Here is a 26,714-nt window from a genome sequence, read left to right as displayed (position 1 = left end):
CATCGCTAAGGTCATGACTCAGCCCTGCTTTACAGAGGCTCACCACAGTCAGGGCATCTGACTACAGTGGGGACTAGGTAATGAGTCTGACCGAAATACGGTCAAAGGAAGTAGACTGAATCAAACTCTAGCTCTTAGGGGTAAGTCAGAACAGTACATTTGTGGGCTAATAGGAGTGTCCATGCTGGTCCATCAGCTGGGCGTGAAATGAAAGCTGGGACATAATCACACATGGTCTGACCGAGCCTAGAGATCATTTGGACCAGGATCACCTGGGCGTGCTGCTCTTCAGGTTGAAACGACAGTGTAGTAGTAGCATGGATCTTGGATGTGCCTCGGTGTCAATCTGTTTTCATCCACCGTGGTGGGTACTTGGTGAGCCCTTTCAGTGTGATAGCGTAGGCTTTGGTTCCGGGAAATGGTTTGTGTCCAATGATTTCCTCTCTGCTGCTGCTTTGTGGAGCTGTTACTTGGAAGTTGGCTCTCCAGGACTGAATCTAATTTTCTTAACTTTTTTTTTCATCTTTGCTTTTTAGCACCTGAACTCAAAACTCTTTGGTATCATGTTTTAAAATCTCAAGACCCCTTTTTGATTCCTAAAACTTTTTTTTTTAAAATATAGTACCTTTTTCTTATTTTATGTTCTTGTCTGTGGGTTCATTCTCTTTCCTCTGAGAATATGCATGATAGTGTTTGTTTTTGTTTTTTTAAATTGTTCTCCTGAAGCATCTGTTTCCTTCACATTTTTGTGTTCAGTCATTTCTGTTTTTTTATGTTTTAGGCTTTTTCAGGACATTTGATAATCCATGATTTATGGAGGATTAAAAAGCTGATTGTAAACTTTGGATTTATGGAAGGGGGTTTCTAAGGTTATCTGGGTGGGCCTTTTTTGGGAGTCCTGTCCTCCAGTGTCTTTTGGTCTGGTCACATTCTCTAGAGAAGAGGCCTCCAATCTCAGAGGGCAAGGGTCGGTCTGCCAGTGTTCTGGGGGCTATGTGTGGCAAGAAGGATGAGATCTCTTTCGCACTCTGCATGTATACAGCCATTCTGCCCCTACCACCCTGCCCAGCTTTTGGCTTAGTACCTGTACGTGCTACAGTGCCTGGTATTCCCCGCAGTTCAGAAAACCTGTTTTTAACCTCTCCAGAGAATAAACCTCTGGACTTTAGCTGGTGTGGAAGAGGGGTGGCAGCCAGTGGTAGGCAGTGGGGGAAGGGATCTCAGGGAATTAACTCTCCAAATAGTTTGACCAGGTTCTTATTTTAACCACCGTCCAGTTGCTGCCACCCAGTTGCTGAGGTCCTGGAGCTGACAGTTCTCCAGCCTTTGGACAGTTCTGAGGGGTGAGTTGGGTTGAGTCTCACAGTTCTCTGCTGCTGGTTTGATTTGCCTTTCTCAAGTCTGCTGGTCTAACCATATGCTTTTCAGCTTTCAAAATTGTGTTCTGGTTGTCTTTTGTCCTCTTCTGCCCTACCTTGTGGTTTTATGACTCGTTCATATGATTTTCAGTGTTTCATACTGGCTGTATCTTGTCCTGTTCTCTCCTTCCTTGTGGTTTTGTCTTTTTCCCTATAGTATAATTTAATGACCATTTGAATAATTCATCTGACAGATTAATACATTTAGCTATTTTTCCAGTAACATTTCTTCTCAAAAAGAAATTTTCAGATATTAGCTGTTGGTGTTCTCAACATTCAGCTGCTTCCTTGATCGTTTTCACTGATGTTACATGGCCATCTAGTTACTTTGAACAAGCAACAGGATACCGTCATTCACTGATTTAGATGACTTGCTGAGAAAGCCACTCAACATTCTAGAGCACGGGCAAACATGTGATCAGCTTATAAGGACACGTTCTCATAACAACACCCAACTGGTCATGTTTTTCACTCTGTATGGTTCTCTTTAAAATTGCTGGGAAATCCTTCCCCCAGGAACAAAGCAAATCTTAATGCATTAAATGTGTTGTTTTTAAATGTCTCTTTACTGTTGTGATGGGACAGTTAGTAGCTTAAAGCAAATAACCCAGTGAGTCTTGTATAATTCACAGTGTTCAAAATGTTAGACGTTTTTCCCATTAGAAAGATTAAAAGAAAAGAGATCCAAGTTTTGAAGTTTCGGGGACAGGCTATTCCATTAGAGGGACTCCTGTGTCCCAGACACCATGCGAGGTATTTCACATCTCTCAACATTCACAGCAACCTTGTGAGGTGCAAGCAACTTCTCTCAAGTGGCACAAGCTGGTGGATAGGTGGCTAGGCTGATGTTAAAACTCATACGTATTTGAATCAGAACTCTTAAAGTCAGTTTTTAAAAAGTCTCCAGACAAATCAGAATATTTGGAGGGGGGTGAGGGATGGGTGTTAGTATTTTTAAAAAGCTCCCCATATGACCAATGTATAGGTAGAATTGAGAACAAGTGCACTTAACGTAAAGAGCCATGGTGGCACAATGGTTAAGTGCTCAACTGCCGACCAAAGAGTTTGCAGTTTGAGCCCACGAGCTACTCCACGGAGGAAGTTGTGGCGGTCCGCTTCCCCAGAGGTAACAGCCTCGGAAGCCCTATGGGGCAGTTCTACTGCGGCCTGTGAGGCTGCTGTGAACCAGAATCGACGTGATGGTGGTGGATTTGCTTTGGGCACTTAACATACTGCCTGCTGTAGGAACAGCAGAATGGAGGTGAAATTCAAGGTAGGTAATTTTGCTCCAAATTAGCTAAACAAAAAAACCCCAAACCCATTGCTGTCGAGTCGATTCCAACTCAGTGACCCTATAGGGCAGGGCAGAACTGCCCCACAGGGTCTCCGATACTGTAATCTCTGCAGAAGCAGACTGCAACGTCTTTCTCCTGCAGAGCCGCTGGTGGGTTCAAACCACCGGCCTTTCGTTTAGCAGCCAAGCATTTTAACCACTGCGCCACCAGGGCTCCTAGCTAAACAAAGTGCCCGGGAAATGTGGTTCAGTCAAGGTAGTAGGGTGACCAATTTGCTGGAGACTTACCATTTTAGCCCTGAAACCCTACCTGAAAAACCCTTCAGTCTTGGGCAAACCTGGATGGCTGGTCACTTTACAAGGCAGTTATTTATGGAATTTAATTATCTTGAATAGCTTTTTATTATTTTTAAATCGTAAATGTGTTCCTGAAAATTCTAGCACAACAGGAAATGGTAACCCTGTGTATCCCTTTATGACTTTAGCCTTAATGCTTCCAGGAACATCCTGCTCTTTTCCACGCAGTTTCTATCAGTGGTTCCAACTTCTTCCATGCACAGAGCCCTTAGTTTGCAGAGTTTTAAGGGCACCCCCTAAACCAAAGGAAATACCAGTTCCATTTATTAAGCACTTTGGCCCAAATAACCTAATATTTTTAAAAAAATGCGCAGAATTTGAAAGCATCCTTAAGTCACAATTACTAATGAGATGTGGGTGGGTGCCTGTTGGCTGCTACACAGCTTCTCAAACCTTGGAATCAGGTTGGATACCACCATTCATTTCCTGTCCCACATGGGAGTTCACGTGCTACCCACTTTTTATCACGATAACCTCTAAAAATCTAACTTCACAAGTACATATTGTCTTTGAAACAAATGCAATATGATCTTGTGTTGAAACTGAACTAGCTTGAGTTAGTACCTGTGGGTTCTGACCTGCGAAGTATGCTGTCTCCCTTGAAAATTTAAAATACCCCTCAGTGTCCCTGTCAGGTCACCTTGGCTCAGAGTTTGGGAACTGTGGTTTTGTATGCGTTCTGCCATGCAGCCACATACGTGAAAATGTTCAAGTAGGCAGTCGTCCTTAGTGCTCTTCAGACATTTAATAAAAGCATTAATTCATTTCTCTGGACCGACTCTGTAAGAGTTAAATGTTTAGGAGAGTATCTTTATGGTCAGTATAGTTACATGCTTGTCGTACGCATGTATCTGGTTAGCGGGTCATACTGAGTTATTAGCATGGAACAGTCCAGGGCAGTGATTCTAAGGCACAGCTCTTTATGAGAGTTTGTTGTATCCTTTAGGTTTGGGCAGGAAAAGGGTTAAGAATCACTAGCTTAATTTACTGTGTATGTTAAAATGCTCCTAGGATATCCGTATCAGTTCTCTGACGACCTTTGAAACCAGTATCATGGAGGGCAATCAGTATGGTCAGTGGTGCCCAGACCTGTGGTAAGATGGTCAGAGATTGTTTACTATTCCAGACACTTGTCTGACCTACATGGTGTTTTTTTTTTTTTTTTTTTTAATTGAGGGCTAATTTATATACAATAAAATGTACAGATCTTAGGTGTTCTTAGATGAGTTTTTTTTTTTTTTTTTGCCATTTCAATAAGAAATGTAATTGTTTAAAAAAAAAAATCCAAATGCTGGCATTGCATTGTCCAGAAAATATAACTGGTTTATTCATAATTGTTATAAAGTTGAACTGCTGACACTTGTTCACTGCAACATTTTGACTTGCATTAAGGCTTCATGTCCTTGCATTTCTATGAAGACTTCATACACAAATGATAAGGCAAGAACTGCCAGTGCCTGATTTCTGTCCCGTTTTTCCATTTGTGATCATAAACTTAGGTGCATTTTGACCCCGTGGGTGTGTGGAGGGTGAATCTAATGTTCAGAACTATCAGGGAGAAAATGTTTATTTCTTTTAAAGAATGAAATGTTTACCATCATAATGAATTCTTAAGCATGTTCTCCATGTATGCGGCGTGCTAGCTGGATGTCTTTTGGCATAACCGTCACATGTCTGGCCTGGATAGCAAGCAGGTTGGTGTCTTCAAAAAGGCCAACCTCACATGCCTCCTGCAAAGCACAGCTGTGTTCTAGAAGCGCAGATCTATTTTGAAGTCCTGAGCAACTTCTCGCACCAGACGCCATAAGGGAAGTTTGGGCATCGGAATATTAGATAACATCTGATTTCAGAGTGCCACAGTGCTAGGCCTGTGACCATGAGGTTTCTTCATCCCTCCAGTAGAGGGCGCACTTGCCAGCCAGTGTCCTGTTGAGTGCCTCGCCACTGGTTGATCTGCGGGCAGTCTGCTTTGGAGCAGCCAGGGTACAGAGACCGCCTCACTCACACCCTTCTTTGGCGAGAGCTTGGCGAGCTAGAGTCGCTGCTTACGTGAGTTTGTAACAGCTGAATACATCTGTGAACCCACCAAACAAGACCTAGAGCATTCTCATCGCCTCAGAAAGCTTGCTTGTGTCCCTTTCCATTCCCCCATCACCTTAGTTTTGTCTTATATTTAACATAAATGGAATAATACAGTGTGCTTTCTTTTGTATCTAACGTGTTTAATCATATTTTTGAGATTTTTGTTACACACATTTATAAAACCAGTTGCCCTTGATGGATTCCGCTGTCAGACTAGAGCCACTCCATAGGGTTTTCAGTGGCTGATTTTTTGAAAGTACATCACCAGGCTTTTCTTCCAAGGCACCTCTGGGTGGACTCGACCTTCCCCCACTAACCTTTTGGTTCACAGGTGAGCACGTTAACTGTTTGCACAACCTAGAACAGCTAGCTTTGGCTGTTTTAGGGGTTTTGTATTTTACATAAATTTTTAAAAATCAACGTTTTTTTCCCTTGGCAAACCAAAAAAAAAAAAAAAAAAAACCCAAACCCACCGCCATCAAGTCGATTCCGACTCATAGCAACCCTATAGCTGATGGAATTTTAAGAGAAATTGCATTGAATCTATAAATCAATTTAGGGAGAATAGACATCTTAGCAAAAATTAGTTTTCCAATTCATGAATACATCATTTTTCAGTAAAGATTTTCTCAGTAAAGTTTTGTTGTTTTCAGCGCAGAGGTCTACACATCATGCTAAATTTGATCCTAGGGATTTGATGTTTTTTGATGCTACTGAAAATGTAATTGTTTTTAAAATTTAACTTTCCAATCAGATCAGTAGCATGCTCCTGGCTTTGATTTTTGTACCCTGTGACCTTCACTGATTAGTTCTGGTAGTTTTTTTTTGGGGGGGGGGGAGGGGGTAGATTTCATGAGGTTTTCTGTGTAGACAATGTCATTTGTGAATAATGACTTACTCCTGTATTTCAATCTTTATGCCTTTTGTTTGACTTACTGCATGGCTAGGACCTCCCAAACAATGCTGAATAGAAATGATGTGAGCAGACATCCTTGCTTTTTCCCGACCATTAGGAAAAAAGATGTAATGTTTCACCATTAAGTATGTTAGGTATAGATGTCTTTGACAGATGCCCTTTATCACAGGAAGAACTTACATCCCTAGTTTGCTGAGTGTTTTATCACGAGGGGGTGCTGGATTTTGTCAAATGCTTTTTATGTATCTTTATTGAGATCATCATATAGTTTTTCTCCTTTATTCTCATGTGGTGAATTACACTGATTGGCTTACAAATGTTAAAGCAACCTTGCCTTCCTAGAATGAACTCTATTTGGTCATCATGTATTATCTTTTTTATATGTTGTTGGATTCAACTTGCTGATATTTTGTTAAAAGATTTTTATTTTTGTGTTCATGAGGGACATTGGTCTGTCATTTGCTTGTAATATCCTTTTCAGGTTTTGTATCACATACAGTATTTCCTAGGGCCTCATACAGGTAAGTATTTTGTTAAGGGCTTAAAAAATGCATACACACTCCACCGTGAGGTGCTTTAGAGTCGCTATGAGTCGGAATCCACTCGACGGCAACTTTTTTTTTTTTTAATAGCCATTATGGAAAAAATAGCAAGAAACAAACAAATCAAAAAAAACCTACAAAAATGGTCATGTTTGATTCTGGAAAAATTTCTCATTATTTATGTGAACAAAAATCTGAAACTAGGGAAAGAGCTAGGATGTGAGATGGGCTGCCAATTCAAAGTTTTATTCTTGCTAGTTGTGTTCTTTTTCTTTATTCCATTCACTTCATTAAAAAACAAAAACAAAAACCATTGCCGTCGAGTCGATTCCGACTTATAGCGACCCTATAGGACAGAGTAGAACTGCCCCATACAGTTTCCAAGGAGTGCCTGGCAGATTCAAACTGCTGACCTTTTGGTTAGCAGCCATAGCTCTTAACCACTATGCCACCAGGGTTTCCTTCTTTCATAGTAAGAACAACAAAAAAATCTGCACTAAGGATTAGGCAAGTTTCCAAATGTTTTTAAACATCCTCGACTATAGTATATGATGTAAAAACCGTGAAGTTCAAACTCCAAGTATAATGAAATGTAATGAAAAACTATTAGAGTAGTTTAAATTGCCCTGTAGTTTTGAAAGCAGTTATGGTATTTTTCGGTCTAAGAAAAGCAAGAGAAGTCTCTCAGCTCTACTTAAAAATGTAAGGGAATGCATCTGACGTTATCTTTAACTAAAAATTCAAGAGTCAGAGAGAAATTTCCAAATGTGCACTTTAATGGTAAAAAAATACAAATTCCATATGCAATGAAGTATTTGTTGCCATTTATGTGCAAAACATAAAGCTGTATGTACACACACACATACACATATTTTTGGAAATGGAAAAAGTATGAAAATATAACACTAGAAAGAAAACAGTCGGTACCTGAGAACAACAGCTGTGAGGGAAGGCTAAATGCTTTTCTGCAATGCTTTCAGTTTTCTAGAGGAGATTGTATTCCTGTATAACTTATGTAATTAAAATACATTTTAAAAAAACCCCTTCACGCTAGTGAATCAGGGGTCTTCATTACATAACACAGCAAACTGTTAAAACACATTATATGTGGCCTCAGAATTAAAGGTAACAATGTCAGAGGCCACATGCTCAAATCCTGCAACCTAATTAATTATCTTTGAGGGGGGAGGCAAAAATTTACAGAATACATATTTACGAGTTACCCTTGAATTATTTAACAAACATTTAAAAAAAAAATTACTAGTATTCTCTCATCTGGAAAAGTTTTAATTTCTTTGCCTCAACTATATGAACATTTTATCAGAGAATGAACCCCACATTCTAAGTATCTAAATATACCTGTTTCGTTTCTAAGCCTATAACTAATGACAAATTATTTTTGCACCAATAAAATCTGCAATAAATTAAAAAAAAAAAAAGCATTGCTGGTGGAAGCTTACTGGCACTCTCTTACACATAAACCCAGAAAAAACCCAGTGCCGTAGAGTCAATTCTGACTCATAGAGACCCTATAGGACAGAGTAGAACTGCTCTTACACATGGGTTGGGAAAATAAATTGGTACAGACTTCTGAGGGGCAATTTGACAATCATTAATTATCAAAAGCCTTAAAATGCCTTAATCAATATGCTTAGCAGCTAATTCATTCCAATTAAGATGCCATTTCAACTTCTTTTTTGTAAATAGAGGTTAAAATGGTAAGAACTAGAAGTCTAAGTTTCTACAGGTCAGGGTGCTAGATTTATTATTTGCATGCTCATCTAAACCAAAACAGCTACAAGCAAAGTTTCTTCAATTCCTCTTTTCAACTGGAAAAGAAGTCAAAAGAATCAAAGAGAAACATGTTGCTTGTATGTGTTTAATTCTTTCAAACACCTCAGCCTCAGACTCTCACGATACCAGCAGGCAGAATGAGAAAGTAGGGAATGGAGGAATGAATGGAGACTTGCCTTTTTTTTTTAAGCCAATCCTCCACTCTATAACTGGAAATAAAAAAGAGGGATAAACTGCCTTTCAAGCCAGAAACTGAGTTTGACTATATTAAAATTTCGCTTTTAGTATTCTTCCATAATAATTTACTCAAACTTCTTTAATTAGTGATCTAAGATGGTCTAGGTGGTATTCTTCTATGAAGGATTCTGCTTGATTCAAAGCTTTTATTTTCACCAGAATAAGAATTATTTCTTTCACTTCATCCCTAAAGAAAAGAAAACAAACCTAAGTGTGAAGGCACAGTGGTCAATTCAGAACCTAATCACCAAAAGCTAATCTAAAACAAAAGCTTTACCTTAAACCAATAGCTACAAGTGGCATAAAATATAGAGATGCTGCCTTCTCCACGTAATTATAAACTTCAAAAACGAACCATTAATGGATATATTCTGGCAAATTTCAATGTGAACGACTGTAAAAACTAGAAAAGCACAGAAATTTAAGCAGTGGTGTGCCAGAACAAGCTAAATCATAGTGGGAACCATGGTGATAGTATTTATACCACAGACACTGGCAAATGCTACAATTCTGTTCTGTTTTGTTCCCCCTGGAGAACATCACTATATTCAAGTCCCTAAACATCTGGCATTTTTAAGTAAGCAGTTATTCAATTTCATGCATTTAATTTTTTCCCTTGTTGTTTCTGTTACTGACTTCTAGTTTTATAGTGTTATGATCAGAAAAGATGCCTTGTATTATTTCAGTGTTTTTGAATTTATTGAGGCTGGCTTTGTGGCCTAAAATATTGTCTATTCTGGAGAATGATCCATGTGCACTGGAGAAGAATGTATACAGTACTGCTGTTGGATGGAGTGCTCTATATCTGTCTATGAGGTCAAGTTGGTTGATTGTGTTATTTCTATCCATCATTGAAGGTGGTGTGTTAAAGTCTCCTACTATTACTGTAAAACTGTTTTTTAATTTGGTTAGAGTTTGCTTTGTGTATTTTGGAGCTGTCACTGGGTGCACGGATATTTTTTATGGTTATGTCCTCTTGGTGGACTGCCCCTTTAATCACTATATAATGCCCTTGTTTGTCTCCTATAATGAATTTTGACTTAAAGTCTATTTTATCAAAATTATTGGCATTCCTGCTGTCTTTTGGTTACTCTTTGTTTGATATATTTTTCCACCCTTTGATTTTATTTTTCTAATACTATTTAATGAATTTTTTGAGAACGTTTATACAGCAGGTTAGGTTCCCATTTGACAATTTCCATGTGAATTGTTCAGTGATGTTAGTTATATTTGTCACAACGCGTCAACATTCTTTTGTGTTCGGGTTCTTCCCTTTCCAGTACTTTAGCTTCCCTACCCCCTTATATCTTCTCACTGTTGATATGTTGGTTTCATTGTGATGATTTTTAAATAGGGGATAGGCTCAGTTCTAGGTTTAAAGTGTCTCAGGGTGATAGTGTCAGGGAATCCTCTGTTCTCTATTGCTGCAGTTTGTCTGGCTTCTTTTTTTTTTTTTTTAATAAAAATTTGAGTTCTGCTCTGTATTTTTCTCCCATTCTCTCCAGGACCAACTGTTGTGACCTCGGTCAGAATGGTCAGTGGTGGTAGCTGGGCACCATCTAGTTCTTTTGGTCTCAGAGTACATGAGGTCCTGGCTCAAGGAGACTTGCTCTTGTCTGCACTTTTGGTTCAGTTCTTACTGTTTTTCTCCTGGCAAGGAAAGATCTGTAGTTGTGTCTCAGATGGCTGCTTGTAAGCTTTTAAGAGCCCAGGTGCTACTCACTTCACTACGAAGCGGATCACGATTTTTGTGAATTATGTTATGCCAACTGATTGAGCCGGCCCATGAGACTATGGGCCTAAGCCTTCAAACCCAGAAAGCAAACATTAGAAGGTGTTTGGTTATGTCTGAGGAGTATCTGTATTTATCTCTTCAATAAATATCTACAGCCACATATTTGTATTTACATATACCTGTGTATACATACTTCTATCTCTTCTCACCTATGTACGCATCTGTACCCACCTGTATACCAATTTGCCTATAATCATCCATATGTGTTCAAAAACTTTTTACTTGGGTTGTGCTATGCTCACTACATCCACATTCGGTGCCACTTTTCCCATCACCAAAAATAAGTAGTCAGTATAAAAAAAAAAAATTTTTTTTTTTTTAATAGTATATAACGTACTTACCCCACCCCCTCTCCTCTCTCTGGTAGCCACCAATGAACATTGGTCTCTCTATATTTATCTATTCTTGTCTTCTTATAAAAAGGGATCATACAATATTTGTCCTTATATGCTTGACCTATTTCATTTAGCATTATGCCCTCCAGGTCCATCCATGTTACGTTTCGTGGACTCATCATTCTTCTTTATGGTTCTGTAGTATTCGATTGTATGTATGGGCCACAAATTGCTTATCCATTCATTCACTGATGGGTACTTTGGTTGTTTTCATTCATTTGTTATTGTGCATAAAGCAACAATGAACATAGGTGTGCATATGTCTGTTCATGTCATTATTTTTAGGTTGTTATGAGTCGGATTTTTTTTTTTTTATGAGTCAGAATTGACTCGATGGCAATGGGTTTGGCTTTTGGTTTTTATTAAGGCAGTCTAGGCAGAAGGAACTGGCAGTCTACTTCTGAAAAAAATTAGCCAGTGAAAACCTTATGAATAGCAGCAGCAGACTGTCTGATACTGTGCTGGAAGATGAGCCCCTCAGGTTGGAAGGCACTCAAAAGATGACTGGGCAAGAGCTGCCTCCTCAAAGCAGAGTCAACCTTAATGATGTGGATGGAGTCAAGCTTTCTGGACCTTCGTTTGCTGATGTGGCACAACTCAAAATATGAAGAAACAGCTGCAAACATCCATTAATAATCAGAACCTAGAATGTATGAAGTATTTATCTAGGAAAATTGGGAATCATCAAAAATGAAATGGAACACATAAATATCGATATGCTAGGCATTTTTTTTTTAGGCATTAGTGAGCTGAAATGGTATTGGCCATTTTGAATCAGATAATCATATAGGCTACTATGCCGGGAATGACAAATTGAAGAGGAAGACCAGTTAATAGACTATTATTCAGTAAGGCCAAAGATGAAGAAACTGAAGATTTTTACCAACTTCTGCAGTCTGAAATTGATCAAACATGATCAGGATGCATTGATAATTACTGGTGATTGGAATGCAAAAGTTGGAAACAAAGGATTGGTAGTTGGAAAATATGGCCTTAGTGACAGAAATGACACCGGAGATAGCATGATAGAATTTTGCAAGACCAACAACTTCCTATTGCAAATACCTTTTTTCAACACCATAAGGGGCGACTATACACATGGACCTCGCCAGATGGAAAACACAGAAATCAAATCAACTACATCTGTGGGAAGAGATGATGGAAAAGTTCAACACTGTCACTCAGAACAAGGCCAGGGCCTGACTGCAAAACAGACCATCAATTTCTCACATGCAAGTTCAAGTTGAAGCTGAAGAAAATTGGAACAAGTCAACGATAGCCAAAGTACAACCTTGAGTATATCCCACCTAAATTGAGAGACCATCTCAAGAATAGATTTGAAGCATTGAACACTCATGTCCAAAGACCAATGAGTTGTGGGATGACATCAAGGACATCATACAAGAAGAAAGCAAGAGGTCATTAAAAAGACAGAAAGAAAGAAAAGACCAAAATGGGTGTCAGAAGAGACTCTGAAACTTGCTCTTGAACATCAAGTAGCTAAAGCAAATGGAAAAAATGATGGTGTAAAAGAGCTGAACAGAAGATTTCAAAGGGTGGCTCTAAAAGACAAAGTCAAGTATTATAATGACATGTGCAAAGACCTGGAGTTAGAAAACCAAAAGGGAAGAACATGCTTGGCATTTCTGACGCTGAAAGAACTGAAGAAAAAATTCAAGCCTTCAGTTGCAATAGTGAAGGATTCTATGGGCAAAATATTGAATTGACACAGGAAACACCAAAAGAAGATGGAAAGAATACATAGTCACTGAACCAAAAAGAACTGGTTGACATGCAGTCATGTCAGGAGGTAGCATATGATCAAGTACTGATGGTACTAAAGGAAGAAGTCCAAGCTTCACTGAAGGCACTGGTGAAAAACAAGGCTTCAGGAATTGATGGAATACCAATTGAGATGCTTCAATAAATGGATGTGGTGCTGAAGTGCTCACTCATCTACACCAAGAAATTTGGATGACAGCTACCCAGCCAATGGACTGGAAGAGATCCATATTCATGCCTATTCCAAAGAAAGGTGATCTAACGGAATGTGAAAATTATCAAACAGTACCGATACCACACGCAAGTAAAATTTTGCTGAAGATCATTCAAAAACAGTTGCAGCAGTACATGGACAGGGAACTGCCAGAAATTCAAGCTGCATTCAGAAGAGGACAAGGAACGAGGGATATCACTGCTGATGTCAGATGGACCCTGGCTGAAAGCAGAGAATACCAGAAGGATGTTTATCTGTGTTTTATTGACTATGCAAAGGCATTTGACTGTGTGGGTCATAACAAATTATAGGTAACACTGCAAAGAATGGGAATTCCAGAACACTTAATCATGCTCATGAGGAACCTGTATATCGATCAAGAGGCAGTCCTTCGAACAGGACTGGGGATACTGAGTGGTTTAAAGTCAGGAAAATGTGTATCAGGGCTGTATCCACTCACCATACTTATTTAAACTGTATGCTGAGCAAATAATCCAAGAAGCTGGACTATATGATGAACTACCTGTGTTATGCAGATGACACAACCTTACTTGCTGAAAGTGAAGAGGACATGAAGCACTTACTGATGAAGAGCAAAGACCACAGCCTTCAGTATGGATTACACCTCAACATAAAACAAAAATCCTCACACCTGGACCAAAAAGCAACATCATGATAAACTGAGAAAAGACTGAAGTTGTCAAGGATTTCATTTTACTTGAATCCACAATCAACACCCATGGAAACAGCAGTCAAGAAATCAGACAACACACTGCATTGGGCAAATCAGCTGCAGACCTCTTTAAAGTGTTAAAAAGCAAAGTTGTCACCTTAAGGACTACGGTGCACCGGACCCAAGCCATGGTGGTTTCAGTCGCCTCATACGAATGCAAAACATGTACAATGAATAAGGAAGACTGAAGACGACTTGACGCCTTTGAATTATGGTGTTGACAAAGAACACTGCAAAAAGAACGAACAAATCTGTCTTGGAAGAAGAACAGCCAGAATGCTCCTTCAGAAGTGAGGACAGCGAGACTTTGTCTCACATACTTTGGACGTGTTATTAGGAGGGACCAGTCCCTGGAGAAGGACATCATGCTAGGTAAAATGGAGAGTCAGTGAAAAAGAGGAAAACCCTCAACAAGATGGACTGACACAGTTGCTGCGACAATGGGTTCAAGCATAACAAGGATCATGAGGATGGCACAGGACCGGGCAGTGCTTCGTTCTATTGTACACAGAGTCTCTGGGTCGGAACCAACTGGAAGGCACCTAACAACAACAACAACAACAGGGTATGTACCCAGAAGTGGGATTGCTGGATAATTTTCACTGTGTAAGTCTCTTATGTGCCTGGTTAGGTTTATTTCTAGGTATTTTACCAATTTGGGGGCTACTGTAAATGGTATTGTTTTGATTTCTTTTTTTGAGTTGTCTTAGTGTAGAAGAAACCAACTGATTTTTGTGTGTTAATCTGTACCCAGCAACATTGCTATACTCTTCTATTAGTTCCAGCATTTTTCTTGTGGAATCTTTAGGGTCTTCCACGTACAGGATCATATCATCTGCAAATAGGGACAGTTTTCTTCCTTTCTGATTTGGATACCTTTTGTTTCTCTTTCTTCTCTTATTGCTCTGGCTAGGACTTCAGTACAACGTTGAATAAGAGTGGTGATAATAAGCGTATTTGTCTCATTCCCATTTTCAAAGGGAAGGCTCTCAGCCTTTCCCTGTTGAGTATAATACTGGCTGCTGGTTTTGCATATATGACCTTAATTATGTTGAGGAATTTCCCGTCTATCCCTATTGCGCTGAGTGTTTTTTTAATCAGGAAAGGGTGCTGAATTCTATGCAATGTCTTTTTTACATCGACCGATATAAGCATATGGTTCTTTTCCTTTGTTTTTAGTTATATGGTGGATTGCATCGATTTTCTAAATGTTGAATCACCCTTGTAATTCTAGTATGAATCTCACTTGATCATGGTGTATGATCTTTTTGCCATGCTGCTGAAGTCTGTTGGCTAGAATTTTGTTGAAAATTTTTGCATCTATCTTCATAAGGAATACTGGCCTATAATTTTGTGTGTGTGTGTGTGTGTGTGTGAAGGTTTTTTTCTTGTATCTATCTAGCCAATGGTTTGTCCGTTTTATTTATCCTTTCAAAGAACCAACTTCTGGCTTTGTTAACTCTTTCAATTTTTGTTTATTTCTGCCCTGGTCTTTATTATTTCTTTTTTTCTGGTAGCTTTTGACTTCTTTTCCTTTTCTATTTGTTCAAGTTATTGGTTTAAGTTAATGATTTTGGATCTTTTTTCTTTTTTAATGCAGGCATTTATTACTATAAATTTATCTCTGAGTACTGCTTTTGCCGTGTTTTGATATGCTGTGTTTCTACTTTCTGATGATTCTAGAATTTTAAAATTTCATTTTTTCAAAATTTCACTTTTGATTTCTTCCATAACCCAATATTTTTTTAGTAGTGTTATTATTTAGTTTCCATGTATTTATTCTTTTTTCCTTATTTATCCTGCCGTTGATTACTAGCTTCATATGGTTATGTGGTCAGGGAAGTTGCTTTGTATGACTTCAGTCTTATTAAATTTGTTGAGGCTTGTTTTGTGTCCTAGCATATGGTTTTTTCTGGGAAATGACCCATGTGCACTGGAGAAGAATGTGTTGTCTGACGTTAGGTGGAATGTTCTATATATGTCTGTTAGGTTCAACTGGTTGATGATTTTATTTAAGTTCTCAATATCCTTAGTGATTTTTTAGATGTTCTGTCTACAACTGGAAGTGTTGTGTTGAAGTCCCCTGCTGTTATTGTGGTGTTGTGTATTTCGCCTTTCATATTAGTATTTGTTACACGTATTTTGGTGCACTGCTATTGGGTACATATATATTTAAAATTGTTAAGTCTTCTTGATGAATTGATCCTTTTATTATTATGTAGTGTTCTTCTTTATCGCCTGTAATAGATTTTGATTTAAAGTCCATTTTATCTGATATCAGTATGGCAACCACGCTTTTTTGTTTACTGGTTGCATTATTGTGGCCGCCATAGGAGAGATTTCCTTTCATGTTTCACCTTTGATTGTTCCTTCTTCCCTTGGGATTCTGAGTGTTTTACTACCTTTTGTTGAACTGGGCCTTATTATTTTTGCTTTAAATTTTGTTTTGTCTTTATTGTGGGAAAATTTTCTGTGGGGCCCTGGTCATGCCACCACCAAGCACCCGTCTGTCAAACGAAAGACCAGAGCCTGCACCCACCAGCTGTCCCACGGGAGACAGATGTGGCAGCCTGCCTTTGCAAAGACTTAGAACTCACTACCCCTTGAGGCAGGTCCTCTCAGTTCCATAGGTTCACTATGAGTGAGAAAGACTCAGCGGCTTGGTATCTTCTCCTGAGAACCACTAGATGGCACTCTTAGGTGTTGTCAGTGCTGATTCAGTTTGGGATGCTTGATCTCTGGAATGCAATATGCATGCAAGGAAGGGGGGTATTAGCTAGTTGTAGATGCTCATATAGCGATGAGCCTTGTCTTTGCCGTGGCAAAGGTGGGGGGCTTTGTCTCTCCTGCTTTATGGTCGCCTGGGATCTGTAGAGCTCTAACTTATCTTCCTGCTTTCCATCCTTAGACTCAGTTTATGTTCTGCTCGCCTTGCTTGGCTCAGGGTTTGTCTAGTCAGTATCTCTGTCTCCTACTGGGGATTTCATAAAGTTGCCTTCCTGTGCTCCTTACATGGAAACAATGCTCACTTTGGGTCAAAATGACCATGTTGTGCTAAGCTGGCTGGCAGGGCTCCTGTGGTCTGTAAGTCTCCTTGTTCACTGTTTTTTGAATTCCTTATCAGGTAGTTCTATTACCATTTCTTCTTCAGGAAGGTTTTCTGCTGCTTTCTTTCGCTCACTTGTTTGTGCCATCTTATCCTGTTTCTTCATGATTTGTTAGTATCTGCTGTCTCCTAGGCATTAAGGCGTGACTTCAGTGGTGTCTGTTGGCTGGACTCACTAGTGGGTATGGAGGGTCACAACCACATGTGAGTCCTCTGTGGTTAGGCTCGTATGTCTTCCCTTAACAGACTGAGTAGAGGTGGGAGAGCCAGTTCTTTCCCTGATATTGAATGAGAAGTGTTGGGTAGTCACGGTCCCTCCATAGCCCTTGTGGGACCATGGGGTCCTGGGTTCATGCTAGCAGTTAGTATGTTCTCTGGAGGTCAGGCAAGATGTTTCTGCATCTGCTGTGAGCGAGTGCTACCCAAATGGACAGGGTAGGCCTGCTATGCATGCAAGAATTGGTGTCTCAGTAGGTGGTAGGGCATCAAGGGGCTTCAGTGCAAATGCAGACAGCCTGCAGGAACTGTTTGGGTACGGGACGTGTGACATTGTAGCTGGGCGGACATTGGATAAAGGCACTAGAATCTCCTGCTTGTTTTTTGGCAGAGGTGCAGATGGCGCCTGTCAGAATGTGACTGGTGTTGCCGATGAGGTGATGTGTCTGTCCAGCCGGTAACTGGGTGTGGGTGCAGGGAGTGTTCTTGTTGGTTACAGGTTTAGGCGCTGTATGCATGCACTGCCAGTTGCTAGGTGGTCAGGGCAAGGGTGCACAAGTCACTGGGTGGGTGGCACTGGAGCCTGCACTGCTGGTTGCAGGGTGGGAGCACACCACACGCCGCTGATTGCTGGGTGTGTGGTATGATGGCATGAACCTTCAGTTGCTGGTGCGGTGAGTGTGGCACAGGAGGGCATGCCACAGATCACTGGGCAGGGGTGAGGGAGGGCACACTGTTGGTCACTGGGAAGGCAGAAGTGGGGGGAGGGGTAGCGTGTTCCCCTAGTCTCTGGCATAGGCACTGGGACACTCCCCACAGAGCGCAGCTGGCAATTAGGACCTGGCCCCAAGCAAATGCAAGGAGCAGGGGAGCTGTCCCGAGTCTGGTTGGGTGCGGGGGTCTCTAGTCACTGCTCCAAGGATCCTCCACTCCATGAGTACTACGAGTACTACCCACATGAATGATCAGGGACCTCTGCTGGTGAGCAGTTCTATCCCTGTTTTCTCCCTGCTCTATGTTGAGCTTTCACCTGCCTGCCTGCACTTTCCCTCCTTAGATTCAGTTTCTGTTCTGCTCATCTTGCTTCGCTCCAAGTTTGTCTACTCAGTTATCTCTCTCTCCTATTGGGGATTCTATGAAGTTACCTTCCTGTACTCCTCATATGGGAACACTGCTCGCTTTGGGTCAAGATGGCCATGTTGCGCCAAGCCTCCTGGCAGGGCTCCTACAGTCATTAAGTCTCCTCGTTTACTGTTTTCATTTAGTTTCTCCTTCTTTTCAGTGTTTAATCTAATCCTTCATACTTCTGTTTGCTGTTCTGGGTTCCCAGACTGTCATCTTTATCTGTTTCACTAGGTTTCTCAGTTCTTTGATGTTGGGGGACGGCACGGTATGTGTGACTAAGCCACCATCTTGGGCTGTCTCAATATCTGGCATTTTTAATGAGACATCCAGACCAGAAATCTAGCTACTATTGGGTAAAACATCAGGCTATAGACCTGTACTTAACAAATGCTGAGACTTAAAAATGGCTATGAAAATGAAAAACACATTTAAAAAAAAAAAGCTTAAGTGATTTTTGATTTAATAGTTTTAATTCTAAAACCCTTTGTATTATATTTTTCTGGAAGTGATTTAAAAAAGTATTTACATTTAAAGGTATAAACTTTTTAAAAAGACTTACATTTAAAGGTATAAACTAATACGCATGAGGTGTGAGAATAAAATAGCGAGCAACTGCAAGGGTCACACATGAAAATATGCACTAACTCTACAGTACTATGGAATCTCGAACAGATATGTAGAAATACAGGAAAAGTACAAATATTTCTTAAAATGGCTGAGAGCACAATAGAACCCTTGAATTATGCTTATCAAGATGAGAACAATGTACATATTACCTGAGTTCACTTTTAGATAATTTAAGTGCAGAATGCACTAAAAACTGGATGAAGTTTTCTAGCTGGGGAATAGATGTCCTCATGGAAGGATTTTCAAACCATTTTTCTGGGAAACATGATGCTACCTGTTAATAAAAACACATGGTTGGTTTACAATAATGAGTTATCATCTAATAATCTCATTTAACACTCGGAGTGATTATGCAAGCCGAATACCATTCTCTCCGTTTTATAGTTTATGGTTCAATACATTTTCAGAATTTTCCCTACTTGGTTTGTTAAGGGTTACATACTTTAAAAGAAAATATCATACTTTAAGGCTAAGAGCTTAAAATAGATTTTATGAAGATTCTCTAGTTGCACTTGTATTTCCTTCTATATTCTTATACTCCTGAGCCATTTTAAATCTGTATAGACGTTAATTTACAACTAAAAAAAAACAAATTTCCTAGACACAAAACTTTCAGTTAAACACAACTACTATAAAATATGTACATTCAGTATTATTTCAAAATAAGAAATTGGTTTTCTAGTATATTATCTATATACAAGGTTAAGGAGTCAAGTAAGCGGTTCTAAGATACACAGCATAAAAAAATTATTTCTCATTTTCTACTAATTTAATACAGTGTCCATGGAGGCAGGAGTCAACATACGTGAATTCAGTTTTTCTTTTTGAAAAAATTCACATTTCATCTGATCATCATCATCCTTAATACATGATTATGTGGAAAATTTTAGTAAAAATAGAAAAATATTAAGGAGAAAAAAAAACCCCAAAAAACCTTCCTCACAAGAGAAAGAAGAAAAAAAGAAGGGTAAAAAAGGGGAAGGAAAGAAAAATTTGAGATCATACCATTCACAGAAAAATTGGACAATCACACAGGTTATGATGAGTTGACAAAATCAATACTTTATAGAAAATAGAAAGTTGGGAAAAAAGTAAAAATGCACCAAATATATAGAACTTTTATTTAATTTATATTATAAAATACATTAAAAATAAAGGTTTTGGAATGTATTCTTTCTAAAATAAATCTCATTAGTCAGCATTTAAAACATCTGATTAGTCAGCATTTAAAACATGCTTGGGGAAAAAAAGATTTACCCTATCCTATTCTTGAATCACCTTTTTTAATTATCCAGATAAAACACACTGTGACTGCCTAAGGCAGAAGGTCCTACAAGTTTTATGATGCAAACTTTATCTGTTTTAAAAAATTTTTAAATCAGCCCTTCCTGGTCTTGCAACTGCTCTCCCCTTGTTCTGCATCCCAAGTCTCAATAAAATTCTCAAGCAACCATCCATCTTTTCCATAAATGATCCTGGAATTTAAAACCACATTTTCTTGTCCTGGTCTTCTAGCCATAGTTGTAGAGAGAGTGATGTGTAAATACACTTTCTGACCACCCTCATAGTGACAGGCGACTAAGCTGAGCCTTAAACCCAAAACATGGAAGATTTATAATTTTTAGTATATAATGTTTAAAACTGCATGATATAAAAACTATAGCCAGAACAATCACTGTTGACAGGAGTTGATACATAAAGTTTGTATGTCGTTTTTTTCAAAGTTTATATTATAAAGTATTTTCCTATATTCTTAAAAACTCTTCAACATGAATAGACTGTAACATTTTTGGATATTTGGGTGGTTTCCAACTTTTATTGTAAATAATGCTGTAACAGATTCTTTGTACTTAAATCTATATGAGCATCTCCCAGTTTTAACTCAGGATAGATTCCTAGAAGTAAAATCACCAAGTCAAAAGGCAGGTATACATCATGCCAGAATATTCTGCAGAGCAGCTGTATCCTTCCTTCTATCGCTGCAGAAGACAGCTTCCCAGGACTTCTGCACTGCATGTTCTAGGGGACGGAGCCCCTGGAATGACGTGGGGCTGTTTCCTGGCATTTTTGACAACACTGGGAATTACAATTTTAATATTAACAAAAAAGCTTTTGCCAACACTACAGGTAAATTTACTATGTAATTTGCATTTCTCTTATTATTGGAAACCCTTGTGGTGTAGTGGTTAAGAGCTACAGCTGCTAACCAAAAGGCTGGCAGTTCGAATCCACCAGGCACTCCCTGGAAGCCTTATGGGGCAGTTCTACTCTGTCCTATAGGGTCACTATGAGTTGGAATTGACTCGACGCCAGTGGGGTTTTTTTCTTATTAATAGTTCTGTTTTTTTTTTTTTTTATATGTTTATTTTTACTTACCCTTTTTTAAAAATACTATTTTACTGTGTTTAAGATGAAAAATGTACATAGCAAATTAGGTTCCCATTTAAAAATTTCTACACAAATTATTATTTTGGTTACGTTTTTCACAATATGTCATCATTCTCATTTATTCCATTCTGGTTGTAGCATTTCTAGTACTCTAGCTTCCTTGCCCTATTACCTTCTAATTTTTGCTTTTCAGTCATTTTTGAACTTTTAGTCTCCTATAGATGATTTTTAAAAAAGGTGATACTCTTTATTTTATCAGCCATTTTCTTATTATGCTAAAAGGTGACCTCAAGGGACAGTTTTGCTCTAATGTTTAACGAGTATCTCAAGACAATAGTGTCAGGGAGTCCTCTAGTCTCAACTGGTCTAGTAAGTCTGGACTTTTGAAGAATTTGAGTTCTGTTTCACATTTTCTTCCCGTTCTATCAGGATCCATCTGTTGTGGCCCTGATCAGAATAGTAGGTAGTCTCAGGGTAGATGGGATGGTGGTTTGTGTAGACTCTTAGTCCTATAAACTACTTTCTTCACTAGGTCTTTGGTTTCCTTCTTTTTCCAGACGAGTACAGATCAATATCATCTTACGTGGATGCTTGCAAGCTTTTAAGAGCCTAGACACTACTGTATTTTTACAAAAATAACACATTATACGTTTTGCCAATCATGCCCTCCCACTGTGAGGTATTTTCGCAAACACACTATGCTATTTTTTTTACGTTACTGGAAAAAATTAACATAGCACACTTACAAAAATATCTTGCAGGGTGGGGGGAGTGCGAAGTTGGCCAAAAAAAGTATAACACATGAGTTACTTGTATAAAAGTATGGTACTCAGCACACTGGCATGGAGAATATACATTTTATGAACTATACAAAAAAAAAAAAAAGCAAACCCACTGCTTGTTGAGTTGATTCCAACTCATAGCTACCGTATAGGACAGAGTAGAACTGCCCCATAGAGTTTCCAAGGAGCACCTGGCGGATTTGAACTGCCGACCTCTTGGTTAGCAGCCGTAGCACTTAACCACTACACCACCAGGGTTTCCTTATGAACTATATTATGCCAATTAAGTGAGTTGTCCCACGAGACTATGGTTCTAAACCTTCAAACCCAGCAAACCAATCTTGTGAGGTGTTGGGTTATGTCTAAGACATATCTGTAACTGTGTCCTCTATGCATATCCTTTTTTGATGAACTGCCTCTTCCATGACTTTTGGCCATATTTAGTTGGAGTATTTGAAGTGTTTACTGATATGTAAAGGGCTTTTTATATTGTTTGGATTATAATCCTGTGAATTCTAATTTTTATTTTTCAGTTTTTCAACTTTCTTTTAAATTCTGCATTACAAAAAATTTCAAATGCATACAACAGTAGAAGGAATAGTATAGTGAGCTCCACAGTTTTAACAATGATCAACTTATCTCTGTTTTATGTTTTTATCCACTGAAGTTTTATATTTTTATTAAATCTATTTTTTTTTCTCTTCATATCTTCTTTTGCCTTTAGGTTTAGATAAGACTCCCTCACTCTCAGATATCATCATTTATTTTCTTCTTAGTACAGGATTTTAAAGTTTTCTTTTTTATGTTTCATTCTTTATTTCACTTGAAATTCATATCGCTACAGATTGAGAGGTAAAGATCTAACATACTTTTTCATAAACATTCAACAGCATTTATTAAATAATTTTTCTTTCCCGTACTGGTGATGTTTCAAACCAGTATACTAAGTCTTGGAATCCATGAGCGGCCAAATGGTTGGAGGTTCGAGTCCACCCAGAGATGTCTCAGAAGAAAGGCCTGGCGATCTACTTCCAAAAAACCGGCCACTGAAAACCCTACGGAGCGCAGTTCTGCTCTGACACACGCGGGGTTACCACTAGTCAGAGTTGGCTCGATGGCAGCTGTTACTGGTACGCTCGTTCCTAAATACAGAGGGGCTGCTTCTGGTTTTCTAGTCTGTTCAACTCATTTCTATATTCCTGTGCCAGCGCCCCAATTTTTGTTATTTTGTTTTAAAACAGACTTTAACAACTGACTTTTAAAAAATGATAAAATTAGGATCAGTTCCTACACAACGTACCTCGTTGCACTTTTTAACAACATCTGGCCCAGGTGTGGCATTAAGGAGAGCTATAAGAAGGTAGCGATTTAGCAGCTTCCCCAATCCAAGCTCTTTCAAGGCCTCATCTCGGAGGAGTCCACTCCAAAGAAGAATGTTGCGGAAGAGCTAAAATAAAATATCAAATGAATATGAATCCTTTTCCCAAAAGGAAACTGTATTAATCTTTAAGAAACCTAACAGTTGGTCGAACACTTCTGCACTCTCACTACATTTAGCCCTGGTGGAACTGTCAATTTTAGAATTGATACAAAAACATTTCTGAACAAATACTTGATTCTTTCTGATTTTTATGTATTTGCTCATCCCATTGTAATTTTCTAGAATAACCAAAGTTATCCATCTCAAATAACTTCACTGGAGCCTTCCCAGATCAACAATTTGCCTCCCCTAATCCATCCTCTACCGGAGCCCAGGGACACTGGGTACGAGACTGAAAGACCCCAGGATTCATAAACGGCTGCCATCAAAGCCAGTGCCACTGCTACCAATGAGTGACCTTGAGAAATCAATCAATGTTGAGAACTTCATTTATTTGATATATAAGATTAATAACTGTGCGTTTGGATATAATTTGGGTAAAGTACTCATAATAAATTCTAATAAATATTGCTATATTACTTGCCTTTCCCTCCTCAAAATCCAGAACTTCCTGTGTATTTTATGGTGCTTTCCACTTTCTTTCCAGTGCTATAATATTACTCTAAGTGCTGAGCTACATGCAGTTTTACTAACCTGCAACTCTTCTTCACATTTCATGTCACTTGTTCATGTTGCTCCCACTTCGTCGAAAGTCTTTCCCCTGACTTAACCACATGGCAAATACCAATTCACCCCAATGAAAACATTCTAGCTAACTGAAGTCACCCATGACCTTCTAAATGTCAAACCTAATAAAGGTTTTCAGTCTTTCTATTATTCTTTGTGACATTTAACACTCTTGTCTTCATTTTTGAAAATCTTCTCTTAACTTCCCTGAAGCTGCTGTCTTGTAATCATTCTGTGGTTCCTCTGAAGATCCCACTCTCTGTCCACCTCTCATGTCAGTGTTTTCCAAGGTTCCTGCAGTAGCCCTCTTCTCATGCTTCACCCAATCTCCTCAGAGGCTGTCATTCATGACTATGGCCCCGAACACTGCCTAAATGGGCTGACTCCCAAATCTCCAGCCCACGTCTGTTCCCTGAAATTCAGATTCATAAATCCCATTGACTCCTCGACTTCTACACTTATATATCCCATTGACATCTTCAACGCCCTGTGTCCAAAACAGTTCTCACCTTTCCTCCCAAATCTCTTCTTCCTGCATTCCCTAAAATGTCCTCAAAGACTGGTAACCTGGCTAGCATCCTATTCTCCTCATATTGAATTAATTAGCCGTCAGGTCTTTCAATGCTTCATCCTCAACATCTTTTGAACCCATCTTCTTATCATCCCCATTGTCAACGACTTAGCTAGTGACTTTATCCTTTAGCTTTTCGACCAGGTGTTGGCCAACTATGGCCTGTGGGTTAAATGCCTGCTACCCACTTTGGTAGGGCCCATGAGCAAAAAATGATTTTTACATTTTTAAGTGGTTGAAAAAAAAATTTGTTACATGTGACAATTATGTGACATTTAAATCTCAGTGTCCATGAATACAGTTTTATTGGCACACAGCCCTGTGCATTTGTTTATAGCTTCTTCCGCACCACAGTGGCGAAGCTGAGTAACTGCGACAGAGATGATGTGGACTATAAAGCCTAAAACATTTCCTATCCGGCCCTTTCAGAAAATGCCTGCAAACCTCTGTTCTGTAATAAGCTGGATTTTTTTAAAATCTGGATTTTTTTTTTTTGTAGTGGTTGTTGCAGTTTCCTGCTTACCTTTAGACCTGACCAGAACTGTCTTTCTTGGAACTTTGAATGTGGTGATGTTTTGTTTTCTACAGCACTAATTTGAAATAAAGAGAAAAAAGAAAATGCAAAGAACTGTTAATCATCTAGAACCAGGAATTAAAAAACTGAGTTTTTTTTTTTTTAAGCAACCAAATAGCCTTAATGGAAAATAAATGAAGGTGCTGGTGATACCTGGTGGTATCTATCAAAATGACAAACGCATGTACACTGTGACCCAACAGCTGCACTTCTGCAAATGCCCCCTGTGGATATACTTGCACACATACAGAATGACATGCGTACAAGGTCATTCACGACCTCATCGTTGGTAATGGAAACCACTTATATGCTTATCAGTTACCTGTATATATACCCACTGCCAACAAATTGCTTCTGACTCACAGCAACCCTACAGGACAGAGTAGAACTGCCTCATAGGGTCTCCAAGGCTGTAATCTTTATAGAAGCAGACTGCCACATCTTTCTCCTGTGGAGCAGGTGGTGGTTTCGAACCACTGACCGTTCGGTTAGCAGTCGAGGATAACCACTGTGCCACCATCAGTTTCAGTACATCTATATTATGAAATACTATGCAGCTTAAAAAAATGAAAAAAGTACTTAAACATGACATGAAAAGGTCTTAAAGATTTACTAAGTGAAAAAAGTAAGGTACGAAACATTGGTTCCAGCCATTTACAGTATCCATTCTTTTCTACAGAAAGCAAGGGCAAAAGAAGATTATAGCAATTATCAGCATTTACTTGTATTTGCATGAAGGAATTCTAAAAAAAAAAAAAAAAAAGTGATTATTATTACATGTGTAAGTACGTATACAAGGGAGAAGGGCAGAAACTGGGTGGACAGCAGGCAGGAGTAGGAGGGAGTAAGTCTTTTCATTATATAAATAAATAAATAAACACACGTTTGAACCATGTGAATGTCTTACTTACCTAAAAAGTTATAAAACAAATCTTGCCAGAATTTTTGCTTGCAGACGTTTCTTCATGGTTTAAAACGTTAAATCTATCTAGCCTACCAAAAGATTACCAGTTGTTGTCGAATTGACCTGACTCATGGTGACCTGATGTGTGTCAGAGTAGAACTGTGCACCATAGGGTTTTCAATGGCTGATTTTTTTGGAAGTAGATCACCAGGCCTTTTTTTCTCATGCACCTTTGGGTGGACTTGAACTACCAACCCTTCGGTAAGCGCGGCAAACACGTTAACTGTTAGCACCACCCAGGTACTCCACTCAGAAAACTCAGGTTCCTTTCTTTGTCCCCCTCCATAAAGCTCTTCCAACCTCTGAGGAGTACCCACTGGATAGCTACAGTTCATAAACCATTCCACTATAAACAGATGTTTTTAGCACCTGTATGAACTTGTATCAAATACTACCTGTTTCCTAATTTAATGTGACTGCAGAATTCACTGATGCAGTTTCTGGCCCCTCAGTGGGCTTCTAGGCCTTATGCTGCGCTGCTTCTGTGCCAGTCCTGTTCTGTTCTGAACCGGTTCTTCATCCTCAACATCCTGTGAGGTAAGTACGAATTGTATCTCCATTTTACAGATGAGGACACTGACGCATAGCGAGGCCCCAGGTCAAATGGTGGATCCAGTCTCCATGATCTGTGTTCCTCGCCACTCTGCTATGCCACCTCTCATGTTCCTAACAGCTGTGTCACCAGGGCTCCTCAT

General features: G+C 39.1%; 1 protein-coding gene across 2 annotated transcripts in view; it reads right to left on the bottom strand.

The window, feature by feature from the left end:
• Positions 1–7,363: 7,363 nt before the first annotated feature.
• Positions 7,364–26,714, bottom strand: part of GCFC2 (GC-rich sequence DNA-binding factor 2) — a 59,911-nt gene continuing 40,560 nt past the window's right edge. For both annotated transcript variants that reach the window (XM_049856736.1, XM_049856737.1), the window contains exons 14-17: positions 25,005–25,071; positions 23,104–23,250; positions 18,783–18,907; positions 7,364–8,827 (exon numbers count right to left, since the gene is read on the bottom strand). In XM_049856736.1, the coding sequence (XP_049712693.1) occupies positions 8,710–8,827; positions 18,783–18,907; positions 23,104–23,250; positions 25,005–25,071 (457 nt within the window). In that variant the 3' untranslated portion in view covers positions 7,364–8,709. The remainder of the gene's footprint in view (positions 8,828–18,782; positions 18,908–23,103; positions 23,251–25,004; positions 25,072–26,714) is intronic.

The sequence above is a fragment of the Elephas maximus genome, chromosome 17 (assembly GCF_024166365.1).
Source record: "Elephas maximus indicus isolate mEleMax1 chromosome 17, mEleMax1 primary haplotype, whole genome shotgun sequence".
Classification (NCBI taxonomy): domain Eukaryota; kingdom Metazoa; phylum Chordata; class Mammalia; order Proboscidea; family Elephantidae; genus Elephas; species Elephas maximus.
The sequence above is the reverse complement of the archived record's forward strand: the minus strand, read 5'-3'. Positions and strand labels throughout refer to the sequence as shown.